Raw genomic sequence first — 23,139 nt, 5'->3', positions numbered from 1 at the left:
AAAAGGTCTCTTTTCATTGGTTGTAGCTTAAGGCTGCTAATGGCTTAGACGTTCTGTACATAGGCGGTTTAGAGCTGGATGTTGAAATCTTTGGTAAAGTGATATCTAAACAAGGTGTCCTCCATTGTTAAAGACATTTCCTCAGGTCTTAATAGCCTCTTCTCCCGTGTTTTGGACATGAATGGTATTTGAGATTGTTATAACGATCTTATGGATAATATGGGTCAGCATTTTTCAATGCAGCTTTAATGCAACCTGCCCTAGTTCATGGTGTCAAGCTCCATAGGACTGTCATTAAATGCAGGAAAAAGTTTTTTTTAGATTCACCTGTTGACTGTTAAATTGTTGACGAGACCATTCTTGAATGTTTTAGGATTCATGACTGTAAAACAAAAAAAAATCTATCTATCTATCCATAGACACTTATAATAGGATGAATTGCCCTAATGTGGGACATTTTGTGCATTTCAGATTTCTGTGACATGTGACGATGTGTAGCCAGAACATTAAATCCACACCCAGTACCATTTAAAAAAAACAGGATATGTCCTAAATAAATCAAAAGACCTTATTCATAAAATAAATTATAGACATACAATTGATCTTAGTGCAAATCGTCTGAGAAAATCTGCAGCTTCCTAATGTGGGACACTAATACATGTAAGTCTATGATAAAAGGCCAAAATCACATTTCATGTAGAACAGTCAAATCTTTAAAGTTATTATTTCTCTTGGTTATTGTTGGATAAAATTTGGATCATAAAACATCATCAGATAAATAATACAATATGATAGTTTTGATGCAATTATTATAAAGATATTAAGCAACTATTATCATAGACATGTGTTATGTTATGTAGATAGAATTCCTGACTGTTCTCTAGTTCAACAAACACATACAAACACTGCGGGCATAATCTATGTCTATTTTAAGGCAAAATATACAACCACAGTTGAGGCTTTAGGTTAAGTTAAGCTTAACTTTATGCTAGATCAACCTTGATTCAAAATTCATGAACATGCAGTGAACTACTGTTAAAAACATTTAAGACCAATTTGCTTAATGCTTTCTCTTTTACTAAACAGACACATACAATCATATATCTTTTTGAAAACCTCTAGCAGATAGCCTGCATAAACCTTGAGAACAACCTGAATAAAAACAACCTGCAGAGGTTATCTCATTACATCTTTGAATACAAGCAGTACTTTGCATGTCAAGACCTCGTCATCATCATCATCTATAATCCCATCTGCAGTAACAGCATAATATTGCATAACAATGCTAAAACCCTGCAAATAATAATTTTTACCCCCCAAAAACAAGCACCTCCACACATTTTTGACTGTTTGAAGTATTGTCCCACAGTAGGCTAATCATACTGTCCCACAAAACTATATTTACTAAAGTGGGACAGTAGGAAATTTGATGAAAATATAAAATATACAGGTGCTGGTCTTAAAACTAGAATCTCATCAAGAAGTTGATTTATTTCACTAATTCCATTCAAAAAATAAATACTGTTATATTTCAAATGTTTATTTATTTAAATTTTGATGATTATAACTGACAACTAAGGAAAAAATCCAATATTTAGTATCTCAGAAAATTAGAATATTGTGAAAAGGTTCAATTTTGAAGACACCTGGTGCCACACTCTAATCAATTAATTCAAAACAGGCAAAGGCCTTTAAATGGTCTCTCAGTCTAGTTCGTAGACTACACAATCATGGGGAAGACTGCTGACCTAACAGTTGTCCTAAGAGGCTGGCTGTTCACAGAGCTCTGTGTCCAAGCACATTAATAGAGAGACGAAGGGAAGGAAAAGATGTGGTAGAAAAAAGTGTACAAGCAATAGGGATAATTGCACGCTGAAGAGGATTGTGAAACAAAACCCATTCAAAAATGTGTGGGGGAGATTCGCAAAGAGTGGACTGCAGCTGGAGTCAGTGCTTCAAGAACCACTAAGCACAGATGTATCCAAGACATGGGTTTCAGCTGTCACATTCCTTGTGTCAAGCCACTATTGAACAACAGACAGAACCAGAAGCGTCTCGCCTGGGCTAAAGACAAAAAGGACTGTACTGCTGCTGAGTGGTCCAAATTTATGTACTATATTTGTAATATATAGTATATTTAAAATTTCTGTCCCCCTCACTTCTGAAAAGATGGCTACACCTCTGTATGAATGTACATTTGTGTTGTGATGGTATTTTGATCACATGATACCAGAGGTTTGGTAACCCAGAGTTTCACTGGAATTCATGTATTTATGGTGGAGCTACAAACACTAAACCTTAAGTGTCCCACTCTAGGGCAATTAAAAAATTTAAATGTATTTCGCAACAAGACTGAGGCTGAGCCCGCGTCCTCAATCACAACTCGCAAGGCCATGTAACCTTTTCACGATGATAATTATTATTTATTCAAACTCACATAGCTTGCTGAAATAGTTCTGCGGCTGCCTCATCTACCTCAGACCACATATATATATATATATATATATATATATATATATATATATATATATATATATATATGTATGTATGTGAAAGGAGAATGTGGGTGTGAGAGTAGAAATGAATGCATGTGTAAGGAGAAATTATATATTTATTTTTTAAATGTTAGTTCCACTCTGATGTTATGTCATTAAACTCTTGAAATTTTTAACCTTTTGTATTATTGTGTCACTCCACACTGGTCAGTGTCAGGCCTATAAGAGTGAGCATTTCAGTAGCTTCAGCCTCAGATGTCATGCCCTCGAACTCATGGCTAAACGTCTGATGCATATGGGACACTCCTGAAACACTTCAGGAGTTTCGAAGTTGTCATTCGATTGGTTGAATTCTACAGGATTTCCGCGAGACTTGTGGGTCCCGTTCTTTAACATTCAAACAAAGATACAGTGGCGCCAAACTCTCACAAAAAGGAAGAAAGCCATCGTGTTTACAACTGTGATGACGAGCACTTATCAGAATCAACTAAACGCTGGAATCTCAAAAGTATGTGAAATATTTAAAGTTTGTGGCATATAATCTTTTAAATATGGCAGAGTTTTACACACTGGTCTGTTATTGTGACGACATTTCTGCACCCTGAATGGTGACCATGAATGACATGTTCAACAGTGACCATTTTTGACATGTCGGTCAAACAGATGAAGTGGGTCTTGGCCAATGAAAGCTGCCATATATTCCAGTAGTCTTGCTATGTGAGACCAGTGTTTCAGTGTTTCTTCCTGTAGAATCATCATACACACCCTGCAGAGAGTAGCATCAGGGAGTAAAATACAATCTGACCAGCCTTAGAGAGGTCTGACATGAATGACCTACACGGCGAGCATGATTTTAGTATAACATGTTTCTGGATCAGCATCCTTGTTGATCCTGGAACAACATTCAAATCAACCAAACAGAATTGAGATATAACTTTTCAAGAAATATTTGTTTTAGGTTTACAATCAGGGTTAACTCTTGTTAATCAGATAATTTCACAATTATTTTAGGAATACATTTTGGGTAGCGTTAGTTTTAGGGGTAGGGATTGGGTTAAGTCTATATTTTTGGACAATAATATTGATCATAAAAAGATGTTGATCCATGAAGATGTCTTAGGCAAAATCACAGCGACCTTAAATAAGAAAGTGAAGCTCCAGAGCAGTGAGTTTGTTGTGTTCCTCTCATGCTAGTATATAACTTTTAAGACAATAACCAACCTGTCAGTGCTGATTTAATATGAGAAAAAACTGCATGAAAACTCATTTACCTCCATGTATCATGAGGAATTTGCTCATGAACTAGCTTCTGAAGAGCAGCAGTGTGTGATGAGATGCTATGAGCTCACATTTCAGTAAGTTTTCATTCAAAATCCAGATAATACTTTCAATTTATTCTAAACATGGTTAAATTCAGTAAGTGCTAAACATTTCGAGATATTTTGTAAAATTTTGCTTGCCATGTGATTTTGAACTTAACACATTGACTTCAGATAGTTTCTGTTCTTCTGTAACTATAAATATGCTGATTATGCCCGGAACAATGTGTGAAACCAACACCAAATCATGTGACAATATATTCTTCTTAAATAGGCAGACAGGATATAACACACTGCTAAACTTTGTCCATTTTCAGCTCACCTGCTAAGAGTAGAGTCTTAAGAAGACTGCATATTAAAAGCGCATCGCTTCCATCATTTATAGGACTGACGGAAAGCCACTCAAAAATGTCTGAGAGTATTTATGCCAATGTTAACAGTGACATAACATGTGATATGGACAGAGGAACCAAGGCAAGCCATACACCTCAACAATCAGGTAAAATACAAGCAAACTTTCATTTTTTTGGGTGTAGAAATGAAGAATATTTATCTTTATACCTGTCACTTTCAGGAAGTGATTCAGTACAGATCAGACGTTTCAGAACAACTGCAGTGTGTTCGTTGCTGCTGTATGTTCTTCTGTTGACTGCGGTCATAGTGCTGTGTGTCTACATCCATACAAAGAACACAACCTACACAGAAGAGACACACAAGCTACTAACCAAGATTAACAACCTCACAGAACAGAGTGACCTGCTTCTAACCAAGAACATAAACATGACAAATGAAATGAATGGATTATTAATCAAGAATGAAATCCTGACTAAACAACGAGACCAGTTCAATCAAGAAAGAAATAACCTGCAGAAGATTATCAATGAAACAGGTGATCTTTGAACTGCAACTAAGCAATATGCTATTACTAAAAACAGGTTTAATCATTCACTGTACTCTTGGTGGGAATAATGAGCTAATAACTGAACTAGCTCTGTTTGCAGAAGGATGGGTACACCCTACTTTCAGCTTATACTTCATGTCGTCAATGAAGAAGAGCTGGACTGAGAGCAGAAGAGACTGTACAGAAAGAGGAGCAGATCTGATCATCATTAACAACAGAGAGGAACAAGTGAGTGAGAGATACTTTGTGTCTGTGATGTCAGATAAAATGTGTACATTGTCGGTTCATGATGTAAAAATGTAATTGCTAAAATCTATTTAAGGATTTTGTTACAAAAATTACTGATAAAGGAGAATTCTGGATTGGTGTGACTGACGCCAAGGAAGAGGGCAGATGGAAATGGGTTGATGGCACCAGCGTGAAGTCTGGGTGAGAAAGAATTGAACGGATTATTATGTGATTCTCACAGTCAGTATCATATCAAGCAGAAAGCAGCACTAAACATCTAATGCTGATCTGCTGTTGCAGGTTCTGGGCATCCAGTGGACATATAACAGAGCCAAATGGAGGAAGACGAGAGAATTGTGCTGTGACTTATTTAAAAAGGCACCCTGAATTAATAGGGTGGATTGATGCTGATTGCAATGGTGCTTATCAATGGATCTGTGAGAAGAGATCTCGTCCCTAGGAACAGCACACACTTTTTCACTGTTTTCTTATTTTTATTTTCTTTAGTTTCATTACAGCTCAAGTCTTCAGGACTGAACACTCCTGATCTAGAAGTAATACTTGTTTAGGCCTCTATGTGTATTAATTTGTAGTTGCTTCCTTTGTATTTTGCTCTAAAACACACACACACACACACACACACACACACACACACACGCACACAAAATTCATTCTATTAAACTATTCCTACATACGCTAAACCCCAGATTGCTTTACTTTATTTATATAGTAAATAAAGTATACCCTATTTATACTTAGCATGCTGTTTACACGTTACCCTTATGTTATCATTAAAGATGACGTATGGCTCTATATCTCTGGTGGTTTTCAGTCCTGTAGATCCAGTAAGAATTTGAAGGGTTTCTTAAGAATCAAATACACATCTGTAGAGGATTCGATCTCTTGCAGCACACTGTGACCTGCTTTAGAGACATGATTAAATACAGATGCATCTCAGTAAATTAGAATGTCATAAAAAAGTTAATTTGTTTCAGTAATTCAAATTTTGACTCACATTTAACAAAAACCCGTCAATTCACTATCTCACCAAATTAGAATATGGTGACATGCAGTGGTGTAACTTTGCTTTGAAAAGTGTTGAGGACACCGCGCAACTTGTTTTGCTAGTTTTTAATTGAATAAACTAATTTACTTCGGGACCTAAGGACAGATCAGCGTTGCCCTGGAAACTAACACTCTGCACCTGCAGAGCCTCATCACGAGCTGATCGGCCACACCTGAAGCTAGTTCGCCACCGGCCAGATAAGCCGTGCTCGACGCCACAACGAGGAGACTGATATCTCCAATGTGGCTGAGATCTAACCTGTGTTTACTCCTCCCTCTGCAGACACCAGTGTGTGACCGATCAGTGCCCACGAGAAACTGCACAGACCAGCACCCAGTACCGGGAGACTCGCACGGAGAGCACAAGAACACTCAGTCAGCACGCTCACTACTCACCTTGACGGCACTCTTGTTAACAAATCCACTCTCCGGAGTATTTATTTTGAGCTCTCCTTGTCGTGTGTTCCTTCCACTCCGTGACTATACATACATACATACATACACACAAACATATATATATATATATATGTATGTGTGTGTATGTATTACCCTTTTTCTGTCAATAAAATCCACCCTTCGGGGGACTTACCCTCATCCTTGAGTCATGTCCTACTTCACCCCGCCACAATATATAATAATAAATTCATATTTTAAGACAATTAATGTGTTTTTTGACCTTGCATGCATGTCAACCTGTTGCTGGGAACTCACAACACTAAATTATGAACCTTTCATTACCCTAAAAAGGGGCACTTTAAGATAATAACCAACCAAATGTATGTTTCCTGGAGAATCATTTACTTGGTTCTTCCTCTTTTGCTCTGTCAGTGCTGATTTAATATGAGAAAGAACTGCATGAACTCATTTTCCTCCATGTATCATACATGATAGGTAAAAATTGATTGCCTGAATGCACTTTAAGTCGCTTTGGAAAAAAGCGTCTGCTAAATGCATTAATTTAATTTTAATTCGTATCATGAGGAATTTGCTCATGAACTAGCTTCTGAACAGCAGCAGTGTGATGAGATGATATGAGCTCACAGTTCAGTAAATGTTCTTTCAAAAGCCAGAAAATAAGCCAACATTTTCTAAACCTAGTTAAGTCCAGCAAGTGATAAACATTTCTAGGTTCCTGTTCAATTTTGCGTTCCATGCGATTTTGAACTTAACACATTGACTTCAGATAGTTTCTGTTCTTCTGTAACTATAAATATGCTGATGATGCCCGGAACAAGCTGTGAAACAAAGCAACACCAAATCATGTGACAATATATTCTTATAAAAGCAGGACATAACACATTGCTATACTTTGTCCATTTTCAGCTCATCTGCTAAGAGAGGAGTCTTAAAAAGACCACACATTAAAAACGCACTGCTTCCATAATTCATACGACTGAAGGAAATCTACTCAAAAATGTCTGAGAGTATTTACAGCAATGTGATCACTGACAGAACATGTGATATGGACAGAGGCACCAGGGCAAACCATACACCTCAACACAAAGGTAAAATACAAGCAAATTTTCATTTTATTGGGTGTAGAAATTAAGAAACTTTTATCTTTATACCTGTCATCTTCAGGAAGTGATTCAGTACAGATTAGAAGTTTCAGAACAGCTGCAGTGTGTTCGTTGCTGCTGTGTATTCTTCTGTTGACTGCGGTCATAGTGCTGTGTGTCTACATCCATACAAAGAACACAACCTGCACAGAAGAGACACACAAGCTACTAACCAAGATTAACAACCTCACAGAACAGAGTGACCTGCTTCTAACCAAGTACATAAACATGACAAATGAAATGAATGGATTGTTAATCAACAATGACATCCCGACTAAACAAAGAGACCAGTTTAATCAACTGCAGAAGATTATCAATGAAACAGGTGATTTTTGAACTGCAACTAAGCAATATGCTATTACTAAAAACAAGTTTAATAATTCAATGTACTCTAGGAGGGAATAATAAGCTAATAACTGAACTGGTTGTGTTTACAGATGGATGGGTACACCCTACTTTCAGCTTATACTTCATGTCGTCAATGAAGAAGAGCTGGACTGAGAGCAGAAGAGACTGTACAGAAAGAGGAGCAGATCTGATCATCATAAACAACAGAGAGGAACAAGTGAGTGAGAGATACTTTGTGTCTGTGATGTCATATAAAATGTGTACATTGTGGGCTCAGGATATACACATTTAATTGCTTAATCTATTTAGGATTTTGTTACAAAAATTACTGATAAAGGAGAATTCTGGATTGGTGTAACTGACGCCGAAGAAGAGGGCAGATGGAAATGGGTTGATGGCACCAGCGTGACGTCTGGGTGAGAAATAATTTAACTGATTATTATGTGATTCTCACAGTCAGTATCATATCACGCAGAAAGCAGCACTAAACATCTAATGCTGATCTGCTGTTGCAGGTTCTGGGCATCCAGTGGACATATAACAGAGCCAAATGGAGGAGGACAAGAGAATTGTGCTGTGACTTATTTAAAAAAGAACCCTGAATTAATAGGGTGGCTCGATGTTGATTGCAATGGTGCTTATCAATGGATCTGTGAGAAGAGATTTCGGCCCTAGGAACAGCAAACACTTTTTTCACAGGTTTTAAGGTTTTTTTTTTACAGCTCAAGTCTTCAGGACTGAACGTTCCTGATTTAGAAGTAATACATGTTTAGGCCTATATGTCTATTAATTTGTAGTTGCTTCCTAAAAACTGTTCATAACTATTCCTACATACGTGGCTTACCATTATTTAGATGTTTGCTTTTTTGAAAGCTAAACCCCAGGTTGCTTTACTTTATTTATATAAAGTATACTCTATTTATATTTAGCATGCTGTTTACATGTTACCCTTATGTTATCATTAAAGATGACGTATGGCTCTATATCTCTGGTCGTTGTCAGTCCTGTAGATCCAGTAAGAATTTGAAGGGTTTCTTAAGAATCAAATACACATCTGTAAAAGATTCGATCTCTTGCAGTACACTGTGACCTGCTTAAGAGACATGATAAAACAGAGGAACTGAAACTCCAGAGCAGCAACGGTGAATTTGAGGTGTTACTTTCATGCAATGGTCCGAAGAAATGTTGTGAATTTTAATTTCATGCAGGCTTTAAAAGTCACACAGAAAGAAGTCACTTAGCTTCTTTAAGAGTCGCATGTCATGTGACTTAGGGCTTCACACAAAAATTCACAAAATGGCAATGCAAATATGTAAAATGGCAATGCTTATGTGCATCAATCGGATGCACATAAGCATATGCATTTTGCTGCATATGCTACAGAACAACAAATTCAAACATGCATAAATGGCTTTCAGCATGTTCCCTCCAGACTGCTTGCTCCACTTACTGTCTTTTCCTCGTTTTTCTGAGCGGTGCCAGCCTGAGTTATTTTCTGATCATCTCCAGTTCATTCTAGGGCTGTGTGATTAATCAAAATCACCATAAAGTAACGATTTGAACATGTGCGATTTCTAAATCGCTTTATAGCACCATTTTCCACGGCTCTGACCTCCCGCAGTATGCTATCCAATCCAATCAGAATGCAACATGCCTAGCGCGAGAACAGAACAGACTGGGCAAATGCCTAACTCCAGGTTCACACACTGTCTGTGATGCGGCTTTTTTCTGAGCCCATGTTAATGGATCAGAACGTTCACACTGCACGGGGTAAAAGGCTAGAAATAAAAATGTGCGAAAATGTTTAATAATAAGACATGAGCATAGAGAGAATTGTGAGTGCACAGGATGCAGTTTAAAGGGGGGGTGAAATGCTCGTTTTCACTCAATATCCTGTTAATCTTGAGTACCTATAGAGTAGTACTGCATCCTTCATAACTCCAAAAAGTCTTTATTTTTATTATATTTATAAGAGAAAGATAGTCTGTACCGATTTTTCCCGGAAAAACACGAGCGCCTAGAGGCGTGACGTGTGGGCGGAGCTAAAGAATCACGAGCGCCAGTAGGCTTTTGCGTTGAGAGGATGTGGAAGCTGTGACACAGATCCAGAGGCTGAAATTTAACAAGAGCATCAGCAAAGGCGGTATGCTATGTGGTATGTACTGAAACCGTATATATTTGCTTAGCGGTTTTGGAAAATGACTAAGTTCCATTTTATGTCGCCTTTTTTTTTTTTTTTTTTTTTAAGCTGTACATGTGGAAAGTGCAGTTTGATGACAACATCGCATATTGTTTACTTGATGTGCTTACGCGCCGATAGCTAAGTTAACAACACAGAGATATTTGAAGCAGTTTTACTCACCGCATGTGGTTCCAACACACGATCTTGACCCTTTTCCGTTGGGACTGCATTATCCTTAAGAAATAAACGATGTGCAATCCGAAATGCAGGGAACAAACAAAAACACTTGCACAACTCCGTTGATGCTCTGTAAAAATAAACTCCATCCACTGGTCCCTTAATGCTGTTTCTCTTTTGGTAATCTGTGTAGGGTTGTCTTGCCCTGGCAACCAAAAACACACTTCTTTTGTGACTTTTCGCGACGCTCTCGCTCTGATCAGGCTGTGCTCAGCCTCTCAGTGCTCTGCTATACGGGAGCGCGCGCTCTTCTTAGGACCCATATAAGGAAATTCCGCTCCATCTAACGTCACACAGAGCCATACTCGAAAAAAACTTTCCGAAACTTGTGACAAACCGGAAGAGGTTTTTTTGGAACAAAAATACTCCTTCAAACGTACAACTTAATTTTTGAAACTTTGTCCATGTTTAGCATGGGAATCCAACTCTTTAACAGTGTAAAAAACTCAGTATGCATGAAATAGCATTTCACCCCCCCCCCTTTAAGTGAGAGGAGACGTGTTTTAAGTGCGCACACTCTCCGTGCAGAGCAGTGTGTATCTGAGCAAGCACGTCTGGTTTTGTGAGAGAGCAAAGGAAATCTCAGTGTGAGCAGAGAGATTCGCGCTCGTGCATTATTTTAATGTGCTCTCACTGCTGACCGCATACACATACTGTATACACACTGCAAACACCTGAGGCACCGTACAATTAATGAGCTCTATGAACAATGCATGGCAAAAAAGAGAAAAAAAAGTCCCTGGACACGGCACAAGTCTATAAATTTTGTTACATCTTTGCTATAGTGATAATTTTGACTTATGTCTGTTCTATAGACATTACAACTTTTTGATAAAGCTCTAATTGGTTTTCTTTTGGAGATATGTTTCAAATTAATCCTGAATGCATTTATGACTGTAAAAGCATATTTTTGTGTCACAATCGCAAAATTGATCAAAGAAATCGCGATTTTTTTTGTTGTCCATATCGCACAGTTCATTCATTAAATACAATTAACAATCTAGCTTCTGAGTACTGAGTTATTAACCCAACATTAGCGGGCTCAGTTAATTTTTTTGCAGTGGGCCGCGCAAACATATGTGTTTGGTGATGTGGGCCGTGAGTTGAAAAAGGTTGGGAACCACTGATCTACATAAATAGGCCTAACATATTGTATATGGTTTTTAAATATTTGCTTGTAAAAATTCAGTGTGGTCATATTTTGAATACCTCAAACTGAATTGAGGTCATTTGTTTTATAATTGTATTACTGTGTACTTTTTTTTTTTGTTTTTTTTTGTAAATTCAGTTCATTTTGAAATCAAGCTTCCTTGTGCTGTAAGTGTCACGTCCGGGATACAAAGATTCACGGAAAGAGAATCAATTGCGAGTACGTCTTTATTAAGGGGTAATCCAAAGAGAATAAACAATCCAGGCATGAGTCGAAACCAAAACATCAATCCAAACATAAACCAAACATGAACACAGGGCAAGGGCACAAACTGACAGACATGAATTAAACAAGGACACCATGTCACATACTAAGACAGACCGGGTTAAATACACAAGGAGAGACAAACGCTAATGGGAAATTGACAGAGTGTAATGATTGGTAACTAGTGACAGCTGGGTGCAATAATTAAGCAGAGAACGTGAGGAATGTGGTTCATAAAGTGACGGACACAGTGGGGAAGGCGGACATCTAGTGGATTCCCAGGGAACACAACCCAGACACTGTGACAGTAAGTTACCCTATTTTAACGACACAAATACAAAGAATGAGCAAATGTTTAAGATTGAGATTTTTGTAATGGTAATTGGGGGGATCCCTTATGAAACAAATATATTAGGCATATATTCTAATATATATTTATTTTTTCCAATACATTGCAATATATTGAAAGTGGCAATCATTTGTATATTTTGCAATATATTATATAATATATGTATCATCAATATATTATTAAATGTATTAAAATATAGAAAATATTAAAAAAATAAAAATGGAAAATAAAATATTACAATACATCACAATATATTTAAAGAAATATATTGGTAAATATATTTTCCTTTTGTAAGGGATAATATTTATATATGTAAATAAAAGCCTATGTAAAATCTATTGATCATATAAAGTGAATGTGTCTTTTTAGAAGACTTGGATTAAACCAATTTCAAAGCTTGAAATAATGAATTCCTTGAAAAAATGGATGGACAAAAAAAATATCTACAGGTATATGGCAGTATACAGTATGTGGTAGTTTTGCAAATGGTATTGAAAATGATTGTACATCATGAAATCAAAAACAACCGTACTTGCTTTTTTAGTGCACAGTACTACCATAGTCTTGTAGCAAATAGTTGAAACATGCAACTCAATACACTGGGAACAAAATAATCTCCCATCGCTTCTGGCTCTGGAATGGCGTTCTTGCTCTGATAGAGTCAGTTTGATGGCTTGGGAGAATCCTCTTGTTAAGTATGACGTAAGGACTTCTGTTTCTGGGTCCAAGACTCTAATCATTTCACTTGAGAATACCATCTCAGCAGCCATTTATTAATACTATTTAATTAATATTACGTATTTAAGCTAAGCGTAATTTGCTGTGAACACCACAGTCTCCGTGCTCACAGTGTCTAGGTGTTCTAGTGCACAGAGATCTGTAACGTCTGCCTGAGGGGAGAAATGCAAAAAAGATTGGTTTTCATGGGGACAAAACTCTTAAACTCATGAAAATACTGCCATTATCTTAGGGTGCTTTCACATCTCACAGTTCGAACCAAGGGTAAACAATTATACATTGTAGCATTTTTCAGCTTTTTTGGTTCCTTTTCACTCCTCACTGATTGCTTTGGTCCGAACCAGTTGAAACGAACCAAAATCCAGTCACATGACAACATCCACATCACTCATTGGCCATGACATATTTCCTAAACTGCTTTTCGATTGGTCAAAATTTACGTGTGGGAATATCACAACATAAGACGGAGAGCCAGCAAACAACACGGAGACAACACAACTATGGAGAGACGATTACGCAGGCTGGTTTTGTCCCTGGCCATAATCTAGTGTTTGTATACACCACAATATGCAAACAAAACATTTCTATAATGAAGCGCGGATGCGGCTTGAAAACAATGTTCTAATGCACTGCAAATGGCGAGCGTCGCTCATTACTTCAAGCGGAGGCGTGCATTAATTCTTCTTAAAGCTGCAGTAGGGAACTTTTGACGCTCTAGCGGTTAATAAACAGAACTGCTTGCGTCTTGCGGAAGAACATCGTAGCCGGAACTACTTCTCTCTGTTAATGTCTATGAAGAATCACAAAGGTACTGGGTTACTCCACCGCGGTATCCCCGAAGCAATCTAAAATAGTCCGAATATAAACACTTATTATAGGTGCACCTTAGTGATTCAGGACAAACCAAAAACATGGTTTGGAAAATGGATTCATGGTGTACTCGCTTATTCTATACATTATTATATACATTTTTCTACATTTTGAACACAAACAAAGTTACGGACTCTGATTGCTCTTACGCAGCTCTGATTGACAATTTTTTACCGGGAGCGATGGAGTTTCTGCGAATGGCAATAGGACCACTGGGAGGAGCCAGAGGAGCTTGATTTTTTCACAGATTATCTGTCTCATATTCTACTGTCAGGACATAATGACAGGTTTAATAAATATGTAAAAAATATTTTTTTACAAAAGTTCCCTACAGCACCTTTAGCTCTGACATGCTCATCGTCATCTGACCAAATTTCTATGAGGCTCTGCACCTCCTCACTATTCCAAGTTTGTCTATGAGCTGCCATGCTAAAGTGCAAACTAACAAACACTTCCTCATCCCCTAATGACTACGGCAGCTGGTTTAGTCCAAAATTGATCAGTACTTTTTGCAGTTGGGTCTGTTCGAGGTCGGATCACATTCTCACCACAAACGAACCGCTCCAGAGTTTGTTTAAAAGCGTACCGAGACCACGTCTTCAAGCAGGTCTCGGTATGCTTGTTTGGTCCGCCTTTGGTGTGCACCTGAGTGCAATCGCTGCTTTCACACCTGCCCAAACGAACCGCACCAAAGGGGGAAACAAACTCTGGTATGATGCACCCAAACTAAATGAGGCAGGTGTGAAAGCACCCTTAATGATATATGGTGCTTGGAAGAAAGCTGTTTATTGGTTTTTCCTGGTTTTTGTTTTACAAGTTATAAGCACTTATAAATAACAATGTAAGTTCATTGATTTAATTGTAATTTTAATTTGACTAGTTATATTTTTGTCAACATTCTGAAGATTATGAAATATTCAGGGACTTGAAATGGTGATAAAATGTTATAACATGCAGTTATTTTCTTTCTTTTTGCTCAGAACAAAACAAAACAAAAAACACTAATCTATAGCTCTTAAGACATTTGACAAAATCACACACACAACTGTCAAAATGTATTGCAGATGACACCGCACAGACGTCTGGTAGCTTCTCAATTCAATTCAAGTTCAAGTTTATTTGTATAGCGCTTTTTACAATTCAAATCGTTACAAAGCAACTTTACAGAAAATTATGTTTCTACAGTATTTAGTAGTAGCTTATAAGTGGTGACTGTCAGTTTGTGCACGTATGACAGTATTTTTAGAAAAATTAATACAAGATGTATTCAGCTAGATGATGAACATTATTAATATTATTAATAATTAATAATTATTTTATGATGCAGTCACACTTGTAGCAATATTTGTTAGTTCTATTTGTTTATTTAGGGTTAGCATCATCTGAGGTCCACTTAGAGTCAGCATCATCTTTTCTCAGGTGTTCTGGATCCAGACTGGAGCTTGTGTAAATTCTAGTTACATCCTGTGGCAAAACATAGAAACAAATAGAGACATCATTAGCATAGCTGCTGATCCAACAAAGTAAAATTAATTAGTTTAAACCAAGCTAAAAAAATAAGAATGCGCATATGAAAAGATGCAACGACACTCACAATTTAAGAGATACATTATTCGAATGCTTGGCGAAAGAGATAATCTAGATTTAAACAGAGAGAGTTTGTCTGAGCACTGAACATTATCAGGAAGGCTGTTCCAGCGTTTTTTGACCTCAGGGAGCGTGATGGATTGTAATGTATATTGAAAATAGAAGGGGACCTAGGACGGATCCTTGTGGCACTCCATATTTTACTGGTGATAAATGAGATGACTCCCCATTTAAATAAACAAAACGGTAGCGATCAGACAGGTAGGATATAAATATCTTAGAGCCTGCCCATCAATACCTGTATAGTTTTGTAATCGATCTATGAGTATGTCATGATCTATGGTGTTGAAGGCAGCACTAAGATCAAGTAAAACTAGAAATGAGATGCAGCCTTGATCTGACACAAGAAGCAGGTCATTTGTAGTTTTAACAAGTGCAGTTTCTGTGCTATGGTGGGGCCTGAAACCTGACTGAAATTCTTCATACAGATCAATTTTTGTGCAGGAATTTTTGTGCAGGAAGGTGCTCAATTGAGCAGACACAACTTTTTTACACATTTTTTAAAAAAAAAAATTCAAAAATTTTTAGACATAAATGGAAGATATGAAATAGGCCTATAATTTGCCAATTTACTAGGATCTAGTTTTGGTTTCTTAATAAGAGGCTTAATAACCACCAGCTTGAATGGTTTTGGGACGTGACCTAAAGATAACGACGATTTAATGATATTGAGTTTTTTTGGCTACAGGTAACAACTCAATAATTTAATTTCAATAATTTAGTGGGTTCAGATACAGTGATAAGTTTATTTAGCTTTTCCTGTCCTATATTTGTAAAGCACTGCAGTTTATCTTTGGGTGCGATGGATGAAACTGAAGTGTTAGACGCTGTAGAATCTACAATCGCAATTGTATTTCTAATGTTATCTATTTTATCAGTGAAGAAATTCATAAAGTCATTACTATTAAACGTTGGTGGAATATTTGAATCATGTGGCATCTGGCAATTTGTTAATTTAGCCACTGTGCTAAATAAAAACCTTGGATTGTTTTGGTTATATTCTATGAGTTTGTGTATATGCTCTGCCCTAGCAGTTTTTAGAGCCTGTCTATAGCTGGACATACTGTTTTACCATGCAATTCTAAAAACTTCCAAGTTAGTTTTTCTCCATTTGCATTCAAGACTATGAATTACTTTCTTGAGAGAGTGAGTATCACTGTTATACCATGGCACAGTACGTTTTTCTCTAACCTTTTTCAATTTGATGGGGGCAACAGCTTCTAGCTGGGGTATCTAAATCATCACTGGATAAATTGCAATATCTTCAAAATTCAGCTGCTAGAGTACTATCTGGGGTCAAGACCAGGGACCATATATCTCCGGTCTTGGAGTCCCTGCACTGGCTACCTGTTAGGTACCGTATTGATTTTAAAATTCTTATGTTGGCCTATAAATCTCTGCACAATCTGGCACCTGAGTATTTGACTGACTTATTAATCCCCTACACACCACGTCGCAATCTGCGCTCCTCTCAGAGTGATCTTTTGGTTGTTCTGAAGACACGGCTTCATACTTGGGGTGACTGAGCATTCTCTGTCTATGCTCCTAAGCTCTGGAATTCTCTCCCGGCCGATATCAGGGAAGCAAATTCATTAGTGACTTTTAAATGTCTTCTTAAAACATTTTATTTTAGGATTGCTTTTACATGAACTTGATTTTTTTCATTTATTTTCTTGTACTTACATTGTGTTTATTAATTTGCTGTTATGCTTGTATGTAAAGTGTTTTGAGAAAGCTACTTTTAAAGGCGCTATACAAAATAAATATATTATTGTTATTATTATTATTAGAGAAAATAGGGCCCATGTTGTCAGTCATTTAATCTAATTCATTAGTATTTTTGGGTACAAATAGCAGTTGAGATAGATCAGGCAGGTTATTTGCGAATCTTTCTTTGGTGGCTGGAACAATAGTTCTGCCCAGACGGTAACGCTGAGACATATAGTTAATATCAGTGATACGCAGCATGCACGATACAAGGAGTCTGTAACATCATCGATTTGAGGTGCGATATCTATATCAGTAAGATCGATTCCATGCGATATAATTAAATATGAGCTGCGTCCGAAATCGAATACTGCGTACTGGGTACTACATTTGAATTTGAACGTACTACTCGACCGTTAGAAAAGTACGTTCTATATAGTATGAATGTGGGTAGTATGAATGGAATTCGGACGTACTACATCCGCCATGTTGACATTGTCACGTGACATACGTCGTCACAACAGCGCGTAAATTTAAAGAGCCCAATCTACTGAGCGAACATCGGTGATGTTTTTCTTTTTTCTTACCGCTTTCGTCTGCGTTTTTATGTCGTTTGAATTAACAATTCAAAGCAGGCGTCGGTCAGCTGTTCGCAGATCATGCCTTAGTTGACAGCTTGTAAATCCTTTACTAAAATAAATTTAGCTTTTAATTTTCTACCTCAGAATAACAGCAGCTACAGCTGTGAACAGAATGACAGACTGATTTTATGTAAGGATATAAAGTAATTTATTGTAATAAATAAATACAAATAAAATTACACAAAACGAACATAAATTAATAAACTTGAATGAATGCTTAGACAAATACACACACACACACATATATACACATAAATACACACATCACAATATATACATAAATACATACATAATATATACATTATAGACAATATACAAACATATATAAATATATATAGTTAGATATAGATATATCAGCAAAAAAATGTGTAACCTATTGAAATTGTATTCTAAAAAACAAAATATTTACTAACAAATATATACTGCTGTCACTGGCCTTTGACATCCAAGAGCTGCATAACATTGTGCACAGAATGAGCAGGTCAGGTCTGTCATGGGGATTTTGAGGAGGCTGATTGCCTTCTCCACCACAGATGACCTGGAGGCAGTGGAAGCAGCTTTTCTTCTGGTAGCTGGAACAATAGATGGCTGTCACATACAAATTGAACCACCAGCAAAAGAAGCCCAATGTTATTCCAACAGGAAGTGGTTTCATTCTGTTCAGCTGCAGGTCACCACCATGGTAAGTACCTTCTTGATATCTTTGTTGAGTATCCTGGGTCTGTGTATGATGCCAGGGTGCTGAAGAACACTGGAGGCCTATCCACCTGCAGGAAAACACATCCTGGGAGATGGTGTGTGTGTCCTTGTGTGAGTGTTCATCTGCCTCATCACAGCAGACAGAGAGTCTGAACACAATTCTGCACAGCTTTGATTCAACACCAATGATGCTCGTGCACAGAACATTGTTGAGAGAGCCTTCAGATGATGAAGACCAGCTGTGCTCCATCTTCTTCTTCAAGGCCCTGGAAGTGAGTTCTGCTTTGTGCAGATGTTGTTGCAGGCTGTGCAGTGCTCCACAACCTCCGTCTTCTGAATGAGGACATTGCTGATCCAGAAGTTGTGGAGGATCATGACGATGATACACTGGAACCCCAAAACACAGAAGTCAGCACAGAACAGCATGTGCGGGACAATCTGAGCACAGCTGTGTCACAGCAGACGACCGTGTGCAGCTCTTCAAGAGTAGATTACCTGTAGGACAGTCGAACAGGTTAAGACTCTGCAAATCAGTTCATGTTCTCATAGTGCTGTTGTTTAAGCTTGTGTAAGTTGTGAAGGTCATTTTAAGACTGTCAAATCAAGATATACATATATTAGTTATTTAAGAAATATAAATACTATAAAATCACATAAATATGTATAAATACACATGTAAGTATTTAAATTTAAACGTGTGTGTGTATTTATATATACACATAAATATATTACACTCATAACTGGGAATTCATATTACAGTTGAAAATGAAAATTGTACAATTTGAAAATCTAGAAACATACCACATAACATATCATACCAACATATTTACAAGTTTAATTTTAAAATATGTATTACTTTATCCCTGGGTTATATTTTTGAATTCCACTTTTTTTCACTCATTTTTGATTCCCAAATTTAAAGTCCTCATCTACAGTTACTGAAATGAAGCTGCTGAAGTTTATTTTCCTGACATTATTATAGAAACGTCTTAAGAAATTCCCTTTTGCTGTTGCTTTAAGCTCTATTATACTACTTTATGAAAATGTTAATGTGGTTTTGTCTGAAGCTTTGTGCTCTTATCCATGTAGAAATGAAAAATAAATAAATAAATACATAAAGAGAATAATTTGTATGGGTATTTCTCTAAAGTGTGGCACCCATTCTCAAGACAACATTCTTCAGATGTAAAAAAACAACTGGAAACTGCTACAAAATCAGTGCACACAACTGCTTCAAAAGTTATTTGCTATTAAGTACATTGCAACTGACAAAATAGCAACTGGAAATACCTGGAAATTCATATTATAATATAAAAAAAACAGCATAAATCATTGATGATCCTAACATAAATACATGTAAAGAGTGTGTGTAGTTAAGATTAATTTTAATTTATATACTTACTGAATTATGCTTTCCAGTGAATAGGGTTTCATCAGTGGATGAGAACAAGATTGTGTTCATCAGTCTCTGTAACATCAGAACAGGATTTACACATTACTGATGATTTATGCCTTGTAAGTTATCCAACATTTTTTTTTTATCAAAATATCAACACTAGTAAAATGTAAATTAACTCGTTTCAATTACTTAAAATTTTGTAACTTTATATCATTAAATTACTTAACGAGCCGTCTGTAGAAAGCAGCCTTAACAAGCTGAGGCACAGCCTCTGAGCGATAATGATTATTAAACATATTTTTAAACTCAATTTACAAAATAGTCTCATCAGTTTACAATGTGTAAAGCTTTAACAAATCAGTCGTTTACTTGGATTATGTTAAACAAGTACGCTTTAACCACAATGAACAGCGTTTATCCATAAGGTACTTACACTTCAAAACAGCGGCGTCACGATCCTCCGATTTTCCGTTATTTTCGAATATGAGAATGACGAGCCCTCTCCCGGTGCCTCATGGGATAGAGAAGTGTCCATCCTATGCATACTACGGAATTCGGCCGGAAGTAGTAGGCCATCCGGGTACATCTCGCCTACTGTTTTTCGAATACTGAGAATTCGGACATACTACTTGCTTCGCATACTGTTTTTCGCCTACTATATAGTATGGAAGTATGCGATTTCGGACGCGGCTCTAGTGTATGATTAAAATGATGAGTGGGCCAGGTGACATTTTGCTTGACTCCAAAAGAGTTTATTAGGTCAGTAAACACAAGTCCTAATGCATCATTTGTATTATCAGCGTGCATATTAAAATCTCCCATGATTAGCTCCTTATCAACTGTAACCAGAAGGTCTGAGAGGAAATCTGCAAATTCTTTTAAGAATTCTGTATATGGCCCTGGTGGTCTATACACAGTAGCCAGAGCAAAATATACATTAGATTTCTTTTGCATGTCTGACAGTGTAACATTAAGCAGAAGTATTTCAAATGAATTAATCCTGTATCCTGTTTTTTGGGTAACATTGAGCATATCACTATATATTGTTGCAACACCTCCTCCACGACCAGTCTGACGGAGGTCATGCTTATGAAAGTAGTTTGGTGGAGTGGACTCATTTAGACCAAAATAATAATTTGGTTTTAGCCAGGTTTCAGTCAAGCAGAGTACATCAAAACTATTATCTGTGATCATTTCATTTACAATAACTGCTTTGGGTGTGAGTGATCTAATATTTAAAAATATTTAACTTATTATTAACTTTAAAAATAGTTTTTGTTCATTTACTTTGCATGTTTCTGGTTTAATCACAATTTTTTTAGATCCTACATTAAATTTATATTTTGACCTCACTATTCAGGGAACAGACACAGTCTTAATAGATTAAGTACTTCTATCATTTAAGCGGGAACAAAACTCATCATAATGGTTATTTGAGAATTGTCTTACTAGTCACATGGAGCGAAGTGTCCTGGAGATGTTGTCAGAGAGCAGCTCCGCTCCAATTCTGCTGGGGTGCAGGCCATCAGCGCGAAACAGCCTAGGACGCTCCCAGAAAAGATTCCAGTTATTAACAAACAGCTGTTTCTGTTCTTTACACCATGACAACAACCATTCATTTAAAGCAACAAGTCTACTGAACCTTTCATGGCCTCGTCGATATGTGGGCAGTGGTCATGACACGACGATCGTTGCCGCAGTTGTCGTGCTGTGAACCGTCTTGATCAGGCTCCTGAAGCCCCTCTTCAGTGTCTCCGTCTGCCGCAGCGTGGTGTCGTTCACCCCAGCGTGAAGCACAACTGCTCTGGGGCTCTCGTTGGCCTTCAGGATTGTGGGTATCTGCGCAGAAACATCGAGAACATGAGCTCCAGGGAAACAATGAGTGTGAACTTTACCTTAGGCTAACGTAGCATGGACTTGTCGGACGATGGAGTCTCCGATGGTCACAGCGTCGCAACCATGTCTCGTGGAGTGGAGCAAAGCGGTTCCGGGTGGAGATCTTGAAGATCGGAGGGGGAGAAGTCGTCGCCCGGGGCCTGGCTCTTGTCCTCCGCTGTGGATGATCCGTGGTGTCCCAACGCCGGAGTGAAGGACATCTGGGAAGATCGCGTCCAGGGTGCACCAGGCCTGTGCAGAGAAACACACGGAGAAGACGTGGTGGGACTGTTAGCAGCGCGCTGTATACTTACCCCAAACTTGTGAGCGTCAGCCCCGGATGATTCCAACGCGGCTCTCCGGTCTCTCAGCTGGGCCTGCCTCACCTCCAGGTCGTGAATCTGTTTCTCCAAGGCCTCCAGTTAGAGCTGCACACAATGCAGCTTGAACATGTCCTCATCTGCAATCAAAGATAGACATTCATCCGCCATTAAAGCAAGTAACAGTGAGTACAGCAATGGTAATGTGTGTGAATAGAGTATTAGCAATGTAAGCGGAATTAGCAGCAACTACGCTTGCTGATGCTAACGGGCTATAAGCTAATAATAACGGACCCAGGAAATCAAAATAAAACTAGTGATAACGAGGCGCTCTGATTGTTTATGTTGTAGAATAAAATAGAGGTAGGGTGACCATATGCGCCGTTCATACGGGACACGTCCCAGACAGAATTTTAATAATGCCTTAAACATCCAGAGCAGCTTGACCAATAACATGCAGGTATTGTACATAGTCGACCAATCGTGGGGCTGCATGTGAGAAGGTGAGATCTAGAGGGAACAGTCAAAGTGATGCAAATATGCGCATGTGTTTGTTCGTTCGATTGACTTGAAGCGTCACTGCGCACAAATCCAAAAAACAAAAAAAAACAAAGTGCGCCACAATCCTTCAAGTCAAACGAACGAACATACACGTAAAAGCGATTCAAAAGCATAAGGAGCCGTCTGCTCTGCTCTTTATAGCTCTCATGATTCACAACAATCAATCTGCACAATACAAATAGCCAAAACCTGGATATTTTAGGCAATATTAAAATCCTGGCTGGGACGTGTCCCGTATGAACGGCGCATATGGTCACCCTAAATAGAGGAGGATACATGGGCGTGGTAGTGGGGGGAAAATTGGACCTGACTACTCAGGGCCCCGTCTAGGTAGAGGGCCCTTTGAAATCCCATCAATTTTTTTTGTAGCCTAATTCAGTTTAATTGGGCCCTCAAATTGATGTCATTATTAATTTCAAAATATATTGATAACACCAACTAAAGAGAATGAACTCAGTGCCAGACACTCTGGACCCCCCCCCCCCCAAATGGTTTAGTCCGCCCATAGACGGCAGCTGGTGGCTAACAAGTAATGCAGTGAGTCTAGAGAGCCTGATCATGCTGCGCAAAAAGCCCAAATCGGGC

General features: G+C 37.8%; 2 protein-coding genes and 1 long non-coding RNA gene across 5 annotated transcripts in view; 2 read left to right on the top strand and 1 right to left on the bottom strand.

Moving 5' to 3' along the window:
• Positions 1-4,096: 4,096 nt before the first annotated feature.
• On the top strand, positions 4,097-6,587 carry LOC113119238 (C-type lectin domain family 4 member F-like). Its single transcript, XM_026288541.1, has 5 exons — positions 4,097-4,313; positions 4,389-4,703; positions 4,816-4,943; positions 5,038-5,144; positions 5,244-6,587. The coding sequence occupies exons 1-5, from the start codon at positions 4,223-4,225 to the stop codon at positions 5,401-5,403; spliced, it is 801 nt and encodes a 266-aa protein (XP_026144326.1). The 5' UTR covers positions 4,097-4,222; the 3' UTR covers positions 5,404-6,587.
• A 677-nt stretch (positions 6,588-7,264) lies between these two features.
• Positions 7,265-23,139, top strand: part of LOC113119240 (CD209 antigen-like protein E) — a 142,388-nt gene continuing 126,513 nt past the window's right edge. Inside the window, exons 1-5 of one of the 3 annotated variants that reach the window (XM_026288543.1) lie at positions 7,279-7,513; positions 7,590-7,892; positions 8,005-8,132; positions 8,225-8,331; positions 8,431-8,896. In XM_026288543.1, the coding sequence (XP_026144328.1) occupies positions 7,423-7,513; positions 7,590-7,892; positions 8,005-8,132; positions 8,225-8,331; positions 8,431-8,590 (789 nt within the window). In that variant the 5' untranslated portion in view covers positions 7,279-7,422 and the 3' untranslated portion in view covers positions 8,591-8,896. Of the gene's footprint in view, positions 7,514-7,589; positions 7,893-8,004; positions 8,133-8,224; positions 8,332-8,430; positions 8,897-23,139 lie in introns of those variants that run through there. The other 2 variants (XM_026288545.1, XM_026288544.1) reach the window with 2 other exon arrangements.
• LOC113119241 (uncharacterized) lies at positions 18,132-20,492 on the bottom strand. The gene is made up of 3 exons (XR_003294432.1): positions 20,232-20,492; positions 19,802-19,867; positions 18,132-18,894 (listed from the first exon to the last, which is right to left on the bottom strand). It is a non-coding gene; the product is annotated as an uncharacterized LOC113119241 (long non-coding RNA).

The sequence above is a fragment of the Carassius auratus genome, chromosome 19 (assembly GCF_003368295.1).
Source record: "Carassius auratus strain Wakin chromosome 19, ASM336829v1, whole genome shotgun sequence".
NCBI lineage: Eukaryota > Metazoa > Chordata > Actinopteri > Cypriniformes > Cyprinidae > Carassius > Carassius auratus.
The sequence above is the reverse complement of the archived record's forward strand: the minus strand, read 5'-3'. Positions and strand labels throughout refer to the sequence as shown.

Coding starts and splice junctions, on each gene's coding strand:
- LOC113119238 (XM_026288541.1), top strand. CDS start 4,223: ATGTCTGAGAGTATTTATGCCAATGTTAACAGTGACATAACATGTGAT. Junction 4,944..5,037: donor TTAACAACAGAGAGGAACAA/GTGAGTGAGAGA, acceptor AATCTATTTAAG/GATTTTGTTACAAAAATTAC. Junction 5,145..5,243: donor GGCACCAGCGTGAAGTCTGG/GTGAGAAAGAAT, acceptor CTGCTGTTGCAG/GTTCTGGGCATCCAGTGGAC.